General features: G+C 46.5%; 1 protein-coding gene across 2 annotated transcripts in view; it reads left to right on the forward strand.

Moving 5' to 3' along the window:
- The first annotated feature begins 8,321 nt into the window (after positions 1-8,321).
- Positions 8,322-18,585, forward strand: part of MELK (maternal embryonic leucine zipper kinase) — a 38,718-nt gene continuing 28,454 nt past the window's right edge. Inside the window, exons 1-8 of one of the 2 annotated variants that reach the window (XM_054032363.1) lie at positions 8,322-8,413; positions 10,346-10,446; positions 10,865-10,950; positions 11,433-11,549; positions 12,808-12,951; positions 13,887-13,955; positions 15,102-15,194; positions 16,823-16,921. In XM_054032363.1, coding sequence (XP_053888338.1) covers positions 10,383-10,446; positions 10,865-10,950; positions 11,433-11,549; positions 12,808-12,951; positions 13,887-13,955; positions 15,102-15,194; positions 16,823-16,921 — 672 coding nt within the window. In that variant the 5' untranslated portion in view covers positions 8,322-8,413; positions 10,346-10,382. The remainder of the gene's footprint in view (positions 8,414-10,345; positions 10,447-10,864; positions 10,951-11,432; positions 11,550-12,807; positions 12,952-13,886; positions 13,956-15,101; positions 15,195-16,822; positions 16,922-18,585) is intronic. The other variant, XM_054032364.1, reaches the window with a different exon arrangement.

An 18,585-nucleotide genomic window follows, 5' to 3' on the forward strand; every position in this document is an offset into this window, starting at 1 on the left:
TAAACATTGATTTCATAGTGTTTGTGTCAGGGTATTTTAAGTGTTTATTGGGGGTAAAACTGAAAATGAGAAGCCCTATAATGCCCTGTATGTATGCAGAGCAAGGAAGGAGTGGCAGATGGTGCCAGACAGTGGCTCTGCTACCACTCCATGGTGAAGGGAGAAAGATTTCTTCCCCTTAGCCCGTGCCAGAGCCCCAGCTACCATGCCTAAGGGCCTGAGCCTGGCACATGGGAGGATTTAGCCACTCGAGTGCAGTTTCACAACAGCCAATGCTGCACTTGGCACATTCCAATGCACTGAAATGATCTGGGGCTCTCACTGTGAAGATATTCACTACCTGCACATTTATTATCATCCAGCTCTCCTGATAGCAGAAATACAGACTATATAAATACACTGACCGGACAAAAAAGGAAACCGGGGCTGGATTGTGAATATAGCTTCAAAGTCTAATCTGGGAGGCCATGAAACACAAACTTCAGGAAGCTAAAAAGCAATGATATCTTACCTATATGGCCACATTATTACGCACACATTTCCCCAGGGAAGGTGAAAAATCAAGATTCGTTTTGAAATAGTGGTAGTAAAAACCACCGCATGAAGGGTCACTCTTCCTCTCACATTTTCTTTGCTTGTTAGGGCTTCCGCCAGTCACATGCAGGGGTCAGGAAGGGATTCCCTCCACCCCCGATGTATTCTGTGTGGTGGGTTTGGTTTTGGGTTTTTTTTGTCTTCTTCCTCTGAAACATCAGAGATGTCCACAGCTGGAGATGGGACATTGGACGGGCCAGAACTCCTAGGTGGTACTGAGCAGTCTCTCTCTTGGCTGATTGGTTCTTGCTCACATGCTCAGGGTCTAACTGACCACCTTATGTGGGCTTGGGAAGGAATGGCAGTGACCTCTGGGGATTGTTTGTTTTTTTGCCTTCCTCTGCAGTATGGGGTGCAGGTCACATGCCAAGATCAACTGGGTGTACCTCACTTTAATCCTTACCATTACAGGGGCCTGGGGCATTGGTGCACTTTCCTCCCTCCTATTCTCTGCCTGTGACACACAACAGCGTAACCTCCCCAGGGTTGTAATACTTTGGTCTACATTATTGTGCAGGTGCTGGGTGGTGTTGGTGGCCTGTGATACACAGGAGGTCAGACTTGATGATCGGGTGGGCCCTTCTGGCCTTAACCTCTATGACTGTATTGTCTCATCCTTTCCGGTCTTTTCCATATCCTCACTGATACAAGCCTTTACCTACACATCAAAAAGAAAAAGAAGGAATCTACCTTCATTTGACGTTTGCAGAAGGATGATCACATTTTAAAGCATCAAATGGAAGATGTTTCAGAGTAGCAGTATTATTTTATTTTATTTAAGTATAAGTTGACTTGGAAGGATTCGCTTTTTATCAATAAATGTTGGTAAACATCGATTTCAACTTACACACAAACCAACAACAATATTTCTATCAATACTTATCAAAATTTACCAGTAGGCAAAGTAAGAAAAATGCTTCTTGAGGATGTATTAGAGTTTGATGTAGGGCTATTTACTTTACTTTGACAATTTGTGTTTTAATGGTTATAAAACGTTAACTTTTTGAATCTGAACATCTATTGTCATTAAACAATTATTGTCTGATGCTCCCATAATTCCGTGCAACTGTGAATATTTAAATCGATAATCTTACATAATGCTTAAATATAAACACTGATAATTATTCATCAAAATTATTATTAAAAAATCGATTTTTGGTAAGCGTAAGTACAAGGAAGGAATTGTGAGGATAGGAATGGGGAAAGCTATTTTGGCAGGTAAGGATCCATGCAAAAAGGAAAATTTAGTTTTCATTTCTCACTTTAACACATTCGCATCTTTTTTTACAAACATCAAATTAGGTTAATTCCTCATTTCACATATTTTAGACAGGTGCCAACCACTAGTGGCCAGCAGTTTGAATTACTGCAGCTGCTCTGAGAGGTTGAAAAATTTCTGGTTTCCTTTAAAACACCATTTGAAACTGGCTTATTCTCAAAAATCACATTTTAAAGCGAACACTAGAACCTCTTATTCAGCTGGATCATATGTGATTGCTGCAACTGATTTCACAGGGACGATTTATAGTCTCGGTAAGGATTACTCATGTGAGTAAGAATTGCAGAACCAGGCCCAATATCTGTTATTTATGGTAAATAAACTACACAGCAATCAGACTGCCTTAGGGGCTCTCCAGCTTTGCCATCATTTTCTTAGCACAAGGAAGCCTTTTTTTCCTTTTAAATCTATCTAATATTTTGTAAACTACGTAGTCTAGACGTATTTAGGCGGTGACTTTAATGAGAATCAAAGGCAGCACTCATCACAACCAAGAGCCAAAAGGACACACACTGTCACATCAGTCACACATGGCAATTTTGTTTCTTTTTAACTTTATAAACAACACAGATGGAACCTTCAAAACAAAACAAAACTAGGGATTCACAGTGTTGCCCACCCTCATAATTTTATCACAAGTCTTGTTTTAATTTAAGCCTCAGCTCCTGGAGTCCTGTGATTGCAGGAGTCTCTCAGCTTTCTTTCTTTCTTTCCAGGACATTTCTAACCCTTATGAATGTTGGGAAACGCTAGAAAATGCAACCCTCCAAGCCTCCAAAACCAGACGGCAAATTAAGAAACCCCAACCTCTCTTACTTTTAAAACTCCCGTGTGTTTCAAGGCCTGATTCGCAATAGTTGAACAATCTGGACTGGCAACACTGAAGGGGAAGAAATACTTCTCTTAGAATCTTAGGATATTATTCCATATGGGGGAAGACCACCTCTATGTACAGAACCACTGTTCAAGCCCTACTCTGTGGGATCAAATGAGGTTATTTTTCTTTAATGTAGAGAAGGGCCTTTAATATTTGTGCCTTATCAATGTGATCATTCAGTCCATCTCCCTGCCAGGAGAGGACTGTTACCTGGAGGACATTTTAGAGTGTTTTTTCCAGTCTAGCTTTAGAAGTCCCGAAGGACAAACTTTCCACTTCTTTCCTTGGTAGATTATGCCACAGCCTAATATGCGTCACCATCAAGATTTCCTTGATATTCAATCTAATAATAGCTGGTGCTTACATAGCACTCTTTATAGGAGGTCAGCATCTTTCTGCCCATTTTACAGATGAGGAAACTGAGGCACAGAGAGGGGACATGACTCGCCCAAGTCATAGAGCCTGGCAATGGCTAAGCTGAGGAATGAATCTTGGTCTTCTGAGTCCCAAGTGGAAGCTCTATCCACGTAGGGCAAGTCTACACTTAGTTGGGGTTGGTCCTGCTTTGAGCAGGGGGTTGGACTAGATGACCTCCTGAGGTCTTTTCCAACCCTAATCTTCTATGATACACTACCACGCTACATTGGCACAGCCAGGGCCATCCTTAGAGGGGTGTGGGGCCATACCTCCATCCCAGGCCATGCCCCCACTCTACCCCTTCCTCCAAGTCCCTGCCCCGCCTCTTCCCGCCCCTGCCCCACCCCCACTCCACCCCTTCCCCCAACCCCCGCCTGCCTCTTCCCACCCCTGCTCTGACCCCTCCCCACCCCCATTCCATCCTAAGTCCCTGCCCCCACCCCGCCTCTTTCCGGCTTCCACCCCCTCCCCCGAGCGACATCGGGAGCTGGTGGGGTGGAGCGGAGCGGGGCGGGCTGGGTCTGGGTCACTCGCTGCTGCTGATGCCAGGCCCCCCGATAACCCCTCAGGCTGCCCTGGACCCCATGTCTCCCTGAAGCACGGGGTCCCCCAAAGCACGGGGCCTGGGGTGGTTGCCCTGGTCTGTCCTATGGACAGGACGGCTCTGGGCGCAGCTGCACCGAAGTAGTTGCGCCATTGTAGCGCGTCTTCACCAGAGCCCTCTCCTGTCGGCACAATTACTCCACCTCTGCGAGAGGCGAAAGCTACGTCAGTGGGAGAGCGTCTCCCGCCGATATCGCGCCGTGTGGACGCCACTTTAAGTGGATGTAACTTACGTCACTTGGGGGGGGGGTGTCGTTTTCACACCCCGAGCACTGTAAGTTACATCGACTTAAGTGGTAGTGGAGACCAGCCCTAAGACACACTGCCTCCCATTCTTAAGTTCTTCCCATTGCTCCTAATTATACCCCTGAATACCACAGTAAATACCTGCTCTCTATCCTTGATGTTTACACCCATCATACACCTGTAGACTGCTATTTTGTTCCCCTCATCCATATCGGTAGCTTTTGGCTAGCCAAGCTGCACTGATTTCTCTCTCCTAATCTTTCCTCTTAAATCAATCTCTCCGGCCCTTGATCTTTTTGTTGCTCTTCTTTGAATTCCCTTCAACTTGTTGGTATCCTTCCGGTCTCATGGTGCTCAAAATGAACACAATATTCTAGATGCGATCTCCCCAGAGCCCTGTAGGGAGAAGGAATTGCATCCCTATACTGTGGCTTGATTCTCATCTTCTGCCTATGCAGCTCAAAACTGCATTGACCTTTTTGGCAGCCATATTGCTTTGTGAACTCATGTCTAATTTCTTGTTCACTAGGGCTGAGGTCTTCAAAGCCACCTAAGGGACCTGGCTACCCAGTATCCACTGACATTACTGGGCATCCAAATCTCCCATGTGGTTTTAAAAATCTCAGCCTGTCTCTTTCAGCATCACTGCTTCACAAGTCTCTCCACTGTACCGCCATTGCAGTCAACGTGTTCTAGTTTATTTTTCTCTGACTGTGTTAGTTTGTTTTTTCCCAAGTGCAATTTCATGTTGTCATTTTTTACCCTATTTCTAAACCGCAACCATTGTATTATTTTCCTGTCCTAATGAGCGTTGGCAACTCCTTCCAATTTAACAGGATCTGCATATGTTATTAGCAATACGCTGCATATTCCCTCTCTCAGGTCATCAGTAAATTTATTGAATAAGATACAACCTAACATCACTCCTTGCAGGACCTGCCGGACACTTCCCACCAATTCAATACATCTCTGTCTACCATTCCCCTTTGTTGGCAGTCTTTTAGCTTTCAATCCATATGCAAGTATTCGTAGCATGCCAGTTTGGATTATTTTTTCAAGTGAGATTTTGTGAGACACGGGATCAAATGGTTTATTAAACATCAAATACATGACATTTACTGCATTCTTGTGCACTAATTTTGTAATTGTTCCTAAAACATTCTAATATAAAAAGAAACCAATCAAATGTGTCTAACATGGCCCAGTCTCCATAAACCTAAGTTACCTATTCATTATGGAATCATTACATTCTGCTCATAACTAAAACTGCATTAATAGCAGCCGTAGTCTTCCTAATTAACAACATTTGGATTCTGTTTCTATGTTCAAACCTACTATAATTAACGGCTGCACAACAATTTAGGAACAATGTCAATGTTTTAGGTGAAATATTTACTATAGGCTGTGCAAACTAAATATTTGCATGCATCCTATAAAAAGTCTCCTCTTTTGAATGCCAAAATGGCAACAATCAGTGTCATGTGATGTTCTCAATGGCAGACGTTCCTATAGTATTTGTGTATAGATTACAGTTACTAGAAATCTCCGTGTTAAATCTCTGGAGTACAGCGGGAACATAAACATGAATCTAGAAAGAGATAGGAAGACTGAGAAAGAATTATCAAATGAACACGCAGCCTACAAAAATACAAGCTAATCAATTTCAGAAAAAATAATCCAAAGTACAGGCATACCATGTAATGAGAAGGAGACAACTGACAAGCAATAACACAGAGAAAGATCTAGCTAGGATAGTGGATAGCACATTAGGTGAGGGGCCAGATTCACATCTGGTATAAATCCACATTACACCAGCTGTGCATCTCGCCCCTGAGCTTGCCATGGGATACAGCGTTAAAGAAAAGCACTTGCTATACTGGGCAAAGGCATCAGCTCACAGAATCAAAGCAGTTTGTTTTTAATATCCCATGTGATGGAACTTCCCCCATTCTCTTTGGGAAACTGCTGACAGGAAGGTGCCTTTTTTTCCAAGGAAAAAAAAAAAGAATTAAAATGAATATCAACCCTTTCTTCCTTTTTGCATTGAGGAGTAATGGTGGAGACGCCGTGGAAGGGTGTAGTGACAGCTGTGGGTGGCTCTTAGGCAGGAGCCAGTGGCGCGGGGTTGTGCTAGGGAAGGCAGCACTGTGCTAGGCCGGCTCAGTGTGGGGCTGTGCCGGGGGTGACCTGGCTGAGCCAGCACATAGCCCAGCCCCATGCCTGGACTTAGAGTTGCCAGGTGTCCAGTTTTGGACCGGAACACCCAGTCGAAAAGGGGCGTAGCGGGGCTAAGACAGGCTCTCTGCCTGCCCTGGCTCCGCACGGCTCCCGGAAGCAGCTGGTATGTCGTCCCCCCACTCCCTCCCGGCTCCTATGAGTAGGGGCAGCTGGGGGTTCTGCACGCTGCCCCCACCCCAAGCACCGGCTCAGCAGCTCCCATTGGCCAGGAACTGCAGCCAATGAGAGCTGCATGGGCGGCGCCTGCGGATGGGGCAGCGCACAGCACTGCCCGGCTGCCCCGTACCTAGGAGCCAGAGGTAAGCGCTGCCCGAAGCCTGCACCCCAACCTCTGGCCCCAGCCCCACCCCAGAGTCCGCACCCCCAGCTGGAGCCCTCACCCAACCCCCTGCCCCAGCCCTGATCCCCCTCCTGCCCTCCGAATCCCTCAGTCCCAGCCCAGAGCACCCTCCTGCACCCCAAACCTCTCTTCCCTAGCCCCACCCCAGAGCCTACACCCCCAGCCATAACCCTCACCCCCCCTGCGCGACCCAACCCTGATTCCCCTCCTGCCCTCCTAACCCCTCGGTCCCAGCCTGGAGCCCCCTTCTACACACCAAACCCCTCATCCCCAGCCCAGAGTCTGCACCCCCAGCCGGAGCCCTCCCCCACACCACATCCCCCTGCCCCAATTCAGAGTCCCCTCCTGCACCCTGAATCCCTCAATTTTGGCCTCATCCTGGAACTCACCCCCTGAGCCCAGAGCCTGTACCCCCTTCTTCACCCCAACCCCCGTCTGAGCCCGGAGCCCCCTCCATACTCTGAATCCCTTGGCTCCACTCCCCAACCCAGAGCCCCCTCCTGCATCTCAAACCCTTCATCCCTGGCCCGACCCCACAGCCCTCATCCCCAGGGCCGGCTTTAGGCCAATTTGTCCGATTCCCAGGAATCGGGCCCCGCGCCAGGGCCCTGCGCCTTAGGTGCCTTTTAAATTTTTTTCTTTACTCACCCGGTGGCGGTCTGCTCCGGGGTCTTTGGCGGCATTTCGGCGGTGGGGGGGGGGTCCTTCGGTGCCACGGAAGACCTGGAGCAGACCCCCACCGCCACCAAAGTGCCGCTGAAGCCCTGGACCGCCGCCATGTATTCGAATCAGGCCCCGCAGTTAATAAAGCCGGCCCGGCTCACCCCCCTCCACCCCAAACCCCTGCCCCAGGCGGAGCCCCCTCCTACACCCTGAACTCCAGCCCCCTCCCATACTCCAAACACCTTGGCTCCACCCCCCCAGCCCCGTCCTGCACCCCAAACCCCTCATCCCCAGCCCCAGCCCAGAGCCTACACCCCCCAGCCCAGAGCCCTCACCCCCTCCCACACCCCAGAGCCCCCTCCTGCACCCTGAACCCCTCATTTCAAGCCCCACCCTGCACCCCCTCCCGCATCCCAACCCCCTGAGCCAGCCCAGTGAAAATAGGGTGACCAGATGTCCCGATTTTATAGGGACAGTCCTGATATTTGGAGTTTTTTCTTATATAGGCTCCTATTACCCCCCACCCTCTGTCCCGATTTTTCACACTTGCTGTCTGGTCACCCTAAGTGACAATGAGGGCGTGAGTGAGGGTGGGGAGAGCGAACGAGAGAGGGAGGGGGGGATGGAGTGAGTGGGGCGGGGCCTCAGAGAAGGGGCGGGGCCTCTGATGAGGGGAAGGGCAGGGGGCGGGGCTAGGGTGTTTGGCAACCCTAGTCCTCCCTGTGACGTCCCTGTGGGTGGGACCCTGGGATGGGGGGAAGCAAATAACTGCCCTGCAGAGCCGGCCCCGGTCCTTGGGCCCTGCCACACGCTCTGAATCAACCCCAGGGATGAGGCGGAGCCGGCCAGGGCCCGCGTAGACCCTAAGGCAACTCTAGCCAGGACGCAGGAGGCGGGGTAAAAGCCACCCCCAACATGGCGCCCAGCTCAGCCCACACCGGCACCTCTGACCCTCCTCCCATGACCCTCCCCGACACATCCCGCCCCTTCCGCGACGCCGCTTCGATCTGATTGGTCGGCCGGCCGCCGCGGCCGGAAGAGGCTGGGTGGGCAGGGAAATTTAAACGTTGGAAGCGGTAGCGGCCGCGGTGGCTCGCGCTCGGTGTTTTCGATCTCGGAAGCGCCGCGTTGCCTAGAGACCGCTCCCGCCGGGCAGGTGAGCGCGGCCCCGGGCTGGGGTTCTGCGGGGGCGGAGCCCGAGGGACGAGCTGGGATCGGGGGCGTCAGTGCGGGGCCCCCAACCCCCCTCCGCCCCCCGCTCCGCTGCCCCCCCCGTCCTGTCCCCCTCCCTCGCCCCCCAGCTCCGCTGCCGCCCCCGCCCCATCGTCCTGCTCCCTGGGCCCCTCCCATCAGCTGGCCCCGTGCTGGGGGTTCGCTGGAGTCTCCCTTCCTCCAGGCCCCTGGCTCTTGGGGGCCACCCTGGGCTGGGGGCTATGCCACGGCCAACCCCAAATGCTCAGAAATCCCCGGGCAGGTGCCTGACGGTGGTTTGGGCTCTGAGCCTATAGGGCTCCTCTCCAAAAGGCTGAAATGCAAGCTGAGGCTCCGGTCCTCACAGGACTCCCGGAGCTGGAGCTTGGAGAAAAGCCACCCCCTAGCATGCGGGTTGGGATAAAAGCCTAAGAGTTGGCAACGCTGCAGAGGGGTTTTACCTGGAGTTAATTGATTGCCAGTGAATTCACAGCAGCAATAGATGTATGAAGGTTACTCTGGATGCTGCCTAAATGTTTATTCTGCAGGTTAGCCTATGGTAAAACCCCAACCCTGTGTCCTGGAACGAATGTGAGTGGAGTGACCAGATGAGCCTATGTAAATCTGATGGCTAACTTGAGTTACCTGGCAAGCCATTAACTCGGAGTAAAACGGGTAGTGTGGCTATGCTGATGGAACCAGCATTGTCCCTGACTAGCTCCTGTGTTGACACCCGTCTACATCAAGGGTGATAGTGCAGTTGCCAACCTGATGTCAGCTATGGGTCAGGCTAAGATTTTTGTCATGGATATTTTTAGTAAAAGTGTCAGACAGGTCATGGGCAAAAAAGAAAAATTAACAGAATCTGTGACCTGTTTGACTTTTACTGAAAATATCTGGGACAAAATGGGGCTCTGCAGATGCTCATACTGCCTGAGGGGGGGCATCTACGCAGGGGCTAGGAACTGCCTGCAGTGGTGGCTGCAGGGTACCCCTCCCCCTGAGGCAGCAGGGGTTCCCCTGTGGTGGTTGGGAGCGCTAGGCTGGGGGGACCCTGCAGCTCCCCACCAGTCATGGTGGTCACTGGAAGTCATAGATTCTGTGACTTCTGTAACCAAATCGTAGCCTGAGCTTGGGTCTTGACCTGTTTCCTAGCCTAGACTAAGGCAAGGCCTGTGCCTCTAGGGCCAAGGTAAATTGCGGGTTTTGTGACCCAGGTATGTGTGCTCTTATGATCCTATTGTGATGGGCGTAACTGTGGTGACTGGCCTGGCATAGCAACTGTTACAATATCCTTCACTCCAATCAGACTACTCTGATCAGGAAGGGGAAGCTGGCACTGTTACAGAAATACTGCCGTTTGTTGTAAGCCATGCAATGCAGTTAGGAAACTGGAGTGCTGACCTCTGCATAGGGTTGAAATCTGAAGCTTTTCATTGGGCTACAGAGTAAGTGCAGAAAGTCTAATTTACAGTAATCAGTAAACACCAGCCAAACTTTCTTATTCTGAATAAATTAAAATGTTCAGTAGTATCAATTGCAGTCTTGATGGGGGAGGTCAAGTGTAATGAGATGAAAGGAAAGCCACCAATCGGAGCAGGTGAGCACTTTAGTTTGTAACTTGGTTAGATGGCAGAAGTAAAATTCATCTCTTGGGTACTGACATTTGATAGGATAGTGTGGAAATATAGTCTAGTGAGTTTGCAGTTAGTCTAACTTCAGCGTGTTCTAGGCATACAGAAACTGGCTATTGAAGCAGATTTTCAGGTAGATTGTGTCTTCAGTGAATGCTAAGTTTCAAGGTTACATTTTTTGACTACATTTTGTTAAGAAAATAGTGTTTCTTAGGTAGAGATCTTAAAGCATAACTGATCATGTTCTCCTATGTCATTGCCAGGACTTCAGAAGTACCGCTAAACTTTGCCTATCTCAACATGGGTGTAGATGACTATGAGGAAATTCTCAAGTACTATGAATTATATGAAACAGTTGGGACAGGTACTTTTATCTCTTAAAGTAAAACAGTTAAAACTTAATGGTTTCAGCTTCACATCCAAATCAAAAGCAGATTGCTATGTTAGCAACTAGTCTAGAGATCAGATTTCACAGGCTAAATTTGCTGAATAAAATCGAGTTTTTTTTTTTTTTATCCAGAAGAAATCATCTGTAGTACTTTTTAGCTGTAAAAAGCTTTCTGTAAACTGTAAGACTTGCTCCTATAGTCAAGTATCAGGGGATAGCCTGAAGAAGTGAGGTTTTTACCCACGAAAGCTTATGCCCAAATAAATCTGTTAGTCTTTAAGGTGCCACTAGACTCCTTGTTGTTTTTGCTCCTGTAGTGTGACTCTATAAAAGGATTATTGAGGAGAAAATTAACTTTCATCTTGGATTCTTACTGCCTCACTTCTAAATTCAGGTGGCTTTGCAAAGGTGAAGCTAGGTCGCCATCTCCTTACTGGTGAAAAAGTTGCAATCAAAATCATGGACAAACTGGCTTTGGGGGTAAGTCGAAGTAGCATGCTGCTTGAGATGCCATTTTGTAATGGGAGACATCCTCCACTTTTTTTACTCATGAAACGTTGGTAATGTGTAGAATTGTTTGCTGGTTCTAGAAAGACACTTTAGAACTTGCAAGAACTTTATTAACCTCCAAAAACCACTTATTTTTGGTGACACTGATATTGATGGGACACTCATTTCACAGTTTAAAATAGTGTAAAGTTGCTCCAATTTAGGACCTAACAATTTCTTGACAACTTTTGCAGGGGAAAAAGTCAAACTTTTCACTGTAACAATTGCATTAAACTTCTGTGTCTCTGACCTGTGTACCGAATTCTGAACTCTTATAGCTATACCAAACCTTATACTGGGTTGACCTTAATTATATACACATGAACATGTTGTCATTAGTTGCAGTAGGAGCACTGCACAGGATGTGGAAATATACAGTTGCTAAATATGGCTAACTGGCATTCATCTCTTAGGGTGATTTACCTCGTGTTAAAACCGAAATTGATGCAATGAAGAACTTGAGTCACCAGCATATTTGCCGATTATACCATGTGATAGAGACATCCAAGAAGATATTCATGGTCTTAGAGGTTAGATTCAGTGTTGATGCTTCTGGAATATCTAATGTTAATAATTCAATCTTTGTGTGGGATGGTTAAAAGCTCACCTTTGAGTCCCCAGTAATCCCTCCGTACAGATGACCAAATAGGGCAGGCATTGTAAAAGACACCAGTTTAAAATGGGTTACTTACAAAACTTGGCTTGTAGATTCTCTACAAAAGTCTCTCAAAATTTAAATCAGTGTGTTTGGAAGGATTCAAATAGTCACTTGCCATGTGTACAGCCTGAAATTGTGGCTCTGCTCTAGAGGAAGAGAGCTATAAAGTGAAATAAGAACCTAGCTGGCAATCGAAGATGATAGCATCTTTCCAGTCTATCCAACATCCATACGCCTCCCCTTGTCCCCACAAGAAATGCAGCTGCATAATCCTAATCCATTCTGATTTAATCTTTCAACTGGCTCACCTTTCTTCGTTGCTTCAGTTCAAACTTTGTCTTCACTTTCAAGGCCCTACTTAATGTGACCTGTGCGCATATATAGATAGATAGATATTATGTATATCTCAGACCTCCTATTATTGCACCTTTCCTGCCATTGATGCCAAACCCACTGTTCTATCAGCTCCTCACAAGAGTTTCAATATTCATATTGCCCCCAGGCAGATAAAGTGCTCTCTACTGTGGTTTGTTCAATCACTAATCCTTCCCTCATTCAAGTTGCTCCTAAAAATTCACTCCAGCAATGCTCACAATAAGTGAGTCAATATTCACTCATACAGGGGGAGGGATAGCTCAGTGCTTTGAACATTGGCCTTGCTAAACCCAGGGTTGAGTTCAATCCTTGAGGGGGCCATTTAGGGAACTGGGGATTGGTCCTGCTTTGAGCAGGGGGTTGGACTAGATGACCTCCTGAGGTCCCTTCCAACCCTGACATTCTATGATTCTTTCACTTTTTAAAAATATGATCAAGAAGTACACATGCTTAGACCTAGTTATTGCATAACCAAATTCTGCCACCTTCCTACTGCATGTTATGCTGCTGTTGTCATTACCAAAAATCTGTTTACCCTTTCAGACAGGGATCAGGTTTTCCTGTTTGTATTGCACCTAGCACAATAATATCCTGCTCCTGATTGGGGGACCTTTGGGCACTACTGCATTAGAACTAAAATGACAGTACTATACAAGGCTGGCCAAGGTGTCTTCTTTACAATGCCTTACAAGTGTAAGGTTACTTGGTAGATCACAATTTTTTGTCTCAAATACCGTTTTCCTGTCTCATTGCAGTATTGTCCTGGAGGAGAGCTGTTTGATTATATAATCTCCAAGGATCGCCTTTCAGAAGAGGAAGCTCGTATATTTTTCCGTCAGATTGTTTCAGCAATTGCTTATGTGCACAGTCAGGGGTATGCCCACAGGGATCTCAAACCAGTAAGTTTGACTTGTTTCTAAAAATCTGACTGCTGCTTTTAGTACTTATCCAGTATTCTTTCAAATGGGATGGAATCTTTTTTTTTTTTTTTTTTTTTTTTAAGCTGCTAAACCTCTCCTCCAAAGTAAGCTACTGTATAAGGACTGAAGGTTTTGGTTTTTTAATTCTTCTTTTGTGTCTTTAGCTTCCTCTTTTCAAGGTATATTTTTTCCTAGCCCAGTTCTACTCTATGGCACACCTATTTTGGCCGAGAGTTGTATATGGCTCCCTCTGGAGCCTGTAAATGCTGTTTCAGAAGTGGATCACTGAAGATCAGCATCAGGAGGGAGAAAGTTTACTTACAATGAACAAGGGCACACTTACTACTCAACTCCAGACTTCAAGCTAGCTCCAGTCAGTCTGTTCTTCCCTTTGTTACGTATACCACTTCTAATAGCAAATCATACCCTTGCTGCCCCTCCATATCACTGTTTTCATCTGAAGCAGAACATGGCACTTGTGCTGCTGAGATCTCCTAATTGGTGACATTAAGAGTGTGGTGGGAAATATCCTGCTGTCCTCACCCTATGACTTATTAGGAAACCCACTTCTTCAACAAGCACTCATTATAGGAACTCGTTTTGTATTTATGGACTGATTAGAACACTTTGAAGAGGATGAAATCCCTAGGGGAGGAACTTCAGTGCATGACAGCTTACTGGACAATGTATGAAATATTGGTCTCAAAAGATATCCTCTGGGGAAGAGGCTGAGCATTGCTTGTAGCCATTAGAAGAGATGGGCTTATGGCCAAAAGGATGGTGGTAAGGACTCGGGGAGGATGGTGGATGGCACTGATTGATGGTTAGAAGATATGAGGGGGAAAAACTAAATCCTCCTGTGGTTGGGTTATCCTGTAAGGTGCCCTCATTACGACCACTCTCCTTTTCTTCAGGAGAACTTGCTGATTGATGCGGAGCATAACTTGAAGCTGATAGACTTTGGTCTCTGTGCAAAGCCAAAGGTGAGTGTGCAAAAGTAAATTACACTACGTAGTAGTGCATCCAAATACTTCAGATATTAAAAGGGTGTTTAATAGCACTCAAGTCGCCAGCCAACACTTCAGTTACTTGAATTCCAACTACTCACTGTAAAAAGTATGGACGGGCAATGGGTGGGATTCTACTTCCAGCTTGAATTACTTTGATCTTGAGTTGTTTTGTCTTTTCTCTTCCACCCTTTGTTTTCTGTTCTTCAAGGCAGAGTCCAACTGTTAGTATTACACTTAGCACACAGAGGCCCCAACAGATATCAGGACCTCAAAGTGCTGTTATATCCAGTCAATTATTTGTATTCTGTCTTCTAGAACAAGATAAGGCTATGGGTGTTCCAAAGATATTTATCTAGGAGGTTGTGGACCAGGAGACAATTGTGTGTACAGGTGGCATGCAGAGGTCTGACTTCCAAACCTTATCTCAAAACTTCAGATTTAAAGCTGTGGGGTTACCGTAGACTTCTGCATTTAGTAATCTAAACCTAGAGCAGGCTAGACTGAGATGGATGATAACAGGAAGCAATCCCATGGGTAGAATTCAATGTAAAACCAAAACAGAGGGTTTGCTGTTGCTCAGAACACTGGTTTAGCTGGCCAGAAAAATGTTCTACTTTATGAACTGTCTAAAAGTACAGACCAGGGCAGATAACTGATTAGGTATTGGAATGTCATTTCAGTCCTGCTGTCCAGAACATATCCCTGTCAAAGAAACACACTGCTTGCTTTAATGTGCCAACATTATCGGTATGGACTGGTTTCCCTCTGCTGTGTGTCTTGTAAAGAAGGTGTGAGAGCTATCTGACACATCCTGTGTAGGTGTAACTGGTCCCATAAGGGAAACATTAATTTCGCTCTCTAGATGGGGACATGAGCAGCTGAGAGAGAGAATCAGTGGCCTGCCCATGGTAATGCAGGAACTACCAGAGCTGGAAACTGCACCTAGTTGATGGCTTAGCTAGAGGGTTTCTGCTTAGCACTGGTGTGTGTATATATGATCACACAAGACACACCACAGTGGAGAGCGAGGCCCATAGTCTTGTGCTACAGTATAGTTGAAACTAAATATTTAAATTTCCAATTTAAGTCTAATGTGTCTGTTCAATTGTTCTGCTATAGGGTGGCCTGGATTACCAGCTGAACACATGTTGTGGGAGCCCAGCTTATGCAGCACCAGAGTTAATTCAGGGCAAAGCTTACATTGGCTCAGAGGTATTTAATGCAATGTCCTTCCCTGATATAGTGTCTTAAATATGCTTTGAACATCACATACGTAAACACTAGCATAACTAGACTTAGCTTTAAACACTTCCTTGTATAATTGCCCCTGCAAGTCTTAGCTGCAGGAGTCTTGCTTAGCCTGGACAGTGGTGGATTCATGCTAAAGTAGCACACAACACAGTCTTTAGCACACTTCTCATTGTTCTTCTTGACTAGTTCTCCTCAGACTGCTCCTTGGTTGTGTCCTGCAGAACATCATCCTGAGCTCCCTCCAACACTGAGTCTCTTCATGAGCTCATCCACTCCTGGAATTGCCTCTATACTAATAACTCCCAAGCTTTCCTCTTCCCTCTGCTATTGTCTCCTCTGCTATTGTCTTCTTGGAATTTGTGCTGCCAACTTAAACAGAACACATCAGAGCTACTCCTCTGAAGTGAATACCACAGTTTGTTCCATTTCTAAGGCCTACTGTTGTTTTTTGCCTCTTTCCCTCACATTAAAGCTCCTTCCCCCCACCCCCCCAGCTAGAATTACAAGGAGGACGAATTGCTGGGGAGGCCGCGTCACTGCTGAATGGCTCTGTCCTAGGCAGGAGAGCCATTCAGCAACGAAGTGGCCTCCGTGACCAGGGGCTTATCGTCTTGCTGCTGCTCCTCCTCTCTGCTCTTCTAGCTGGTGGCCTCTGCCCGTTGCATCTGCAGAGTTCCAGTGTCATTGTCATGACCCCTCTAGCTCACCAGCCAGGAGTGCTGGGACCATCCCCAGGCAAGAGCTCTTCAGCAGCAGGGTGGCCTCCCAATGACTGCTGGCTCATCTTCCGCCTTGCAACCCTGCTAGGGTTGCGCTCCACTGGGCCAGGACTGCAGCCTCTTCTCTCCCCCCCCCCCCCCCCTTCCCCCCCACCTTGCTCCTGGGTGTCTTGTCCCTGCAGCTCTGCTGTCAATGCTGCCCTAACCCCAAACCTATCCCCTCTGAATTTCCTGCAATTGTAATATGCAAATTGAAATTGCATGCAAAAACAACCAAATTCTGCCAATCCTATTTACACCCTGCTTGTGCGGCTATAGGGCAACTGGCACCTACTACAGCACTCAATTCACTTAGAAAATAGAAGTGGCTGGGCTGGCAGCAACTGCCATGACAAATAAGCAGCCTCCCAAGCTGCTCCTCATGGTCAGAGTTAATATTAGCAGGTAGGAACAAGGTGTTTTGTTGCCTGGTCTCATCTGCAGCACTAAAACTTTCCACGTCAAGATTCTGTGCAGCAATTTCTCTCCCTGTAGAAATCCAACAAATCTGGCTGCACTTGAAGACTTGGAGAAGATGTGGCTTTAGCAGTGCTCTGGCAAGTAGCAATTACTCCAAAGTTGAGTCAGGGAAAGGTCAACTTGCCACTTCTGAGTGTGCTCTTCTTTGGAGAACATCCTTTAGCTCCAATATCCTTTGACATATGAACATAAAGTTACTTCAGTGATGTGTGGCCCCTGTATTGAGAATGGACAGAACATTGTTTCTCATTAAGCAGTTGTACACATCCTGGGAAAGTATTGAGCTGCCAGATCTTCTAACCTCTACTCACTTTTACTTGACCCTTCATAGTGTTGGTTTGTTTCTTTTAGGCAGACATATGGAGCATGGGGGTTCTCTTGTATGCTCTGCTGTGTGGCTTTCTCCCGTTTGATGATGAGAATGTCATGGCGCTCTACAGGAAGATAATGGTACGTAGTGCTTTAGGAAATCCAAACTATCAAGCATAAGTTAAGACTTTGCATAGTAAATAGGCAAGATGTCCTGTATCTTGGCCTATTGCTTTCTGGTGATTGAATGTATTGCTATTGTCACATGTTTAATAGTTTCTTGGTCTTTGGTTTTGTGCTGTTTACAGAATGTGCACAAACTGTTAAAGAAAGTGATACACAAGTAAACTTTCTCAAATTCAAAATAGGTACATCAGTACGAAAGTAGCTCTAAAATGCATGTAGTGAAATAATCTAGGCTGTCACACTTCTGTTTCTTGCTTAATCTGAAATAAAGGATTAAAAAGACCTCCAATTTATTATCCCCCCTGGGAAGAGGAATAGGGCTAATGGTTCATTTATTAGATTTGTGATAAGAGATCAGTGTGAAGCAAATGCAGATACAATAGGATTTAATATAAATTCTTCAGTTGGAGAACTCTTTAGAATACCCACAGAAACAAAACTAGGTTTAGCTTTTAATGACAGGGCAGAAATCAACTTTGGGTTGGAGAGGAACTTTGGATCAAGTGATTGTAGAAATCAAATCTACACTACAGAAGTAGTGAATCGCCAGTGAAGACTAGATTCTAAAACAAAAGGAGGAGCATTGCCTCAGAAGTAGAAAAGAGGAAACTAGGAGATTTGGAGAGGCAAGGAAAGCTGTGTAAATACTGCAGATATGGAATGAAATGGCTTTCCAAGGAGTTACCACTGAAACTTTGAATCATAGGGTTAGGAGGGACTGCAAGGGATATCTAGTCTAACCCCCTGCCAAGATGCAGGATTTGTTGGATCTAAACCATCCAAGACAGATGGCTATCCAGCTTCCTTTGGAAAACCTCCAGTGAAGAAGCTTCTACAACCTCTCTAGGCCCCTGTTCCACTGTCCTCCTGTTCTTACAGTTAGGAAGTTTTTCTGGAGGCTTAATCTAAACCTGCTATGCTGTAGTTTGAACACACTGCCTCTTGTCCTGCCCTCCTATGGCAAAAGAACAACTTTCTCCACCTTTTTTTATGGCAGCCTTTCAAGTATTTGAAGATCACTATCGGCCCCCCCCCGCCCTTAATCTCCTCTTTTCCAAACTAAATATGCTCAGTTCCTTTGGCTTTTGTTCATATGGTTTGCTTTCCATACCTTTGATCATCTTTGTCACTCGCCTCTAGATCCTTTCCCGTTTCTCTACATCCTTTCTATATGCTGGGGCCCAAAATTGGACACAGTACTCCAGCTGAGGCCTAACCAGCTCTGAGCAGAGAAGTACTATCACCTCCCGTGACTCGCATGCTATGCTTCTGCTAATGCAACATAAAATTGCATTTGCTTTTGTTTGCAACAGGATGACGTTGCTAACTTTTGAGTCTGTGATCCACCACAACTCCCAGATCCTTCTCAGCAGTGCTGCTGTCACACCAGTTATCCCCCATTCTGTATTTATGCGTTTGGTTTTGGATCTTGTCCCTCAAGGTTTTTTTTTTTTAAGAACTAACTTGTATAGTGGGATCAGTAGTGATGAATTAGCAAGAGTGAAGGGATTGTCAAATGAGAGCAGTAGCCCAACCTGCTTTCCGTGATTTAATGCTGCCTGACTCACTGTTTCATTGCACTGACACAAAAGATGATGCAGCAAACAACTTCCCCTTGT

This window comes from Malaclemys terrapin, chromosome 6 (genome assembly GCF_027887155.1).
Source record: "Malaclemys terrapin pileata isolate rMalTer1 chromosome 6, rMalTer1.hap1, whole genome shotgun sequence".
Taxonomy (NCBI): Eukaryota; Metazoa; Chordata; order Testudines; family Emydidae; genus Malaclemys; species Malaclemys terrapin.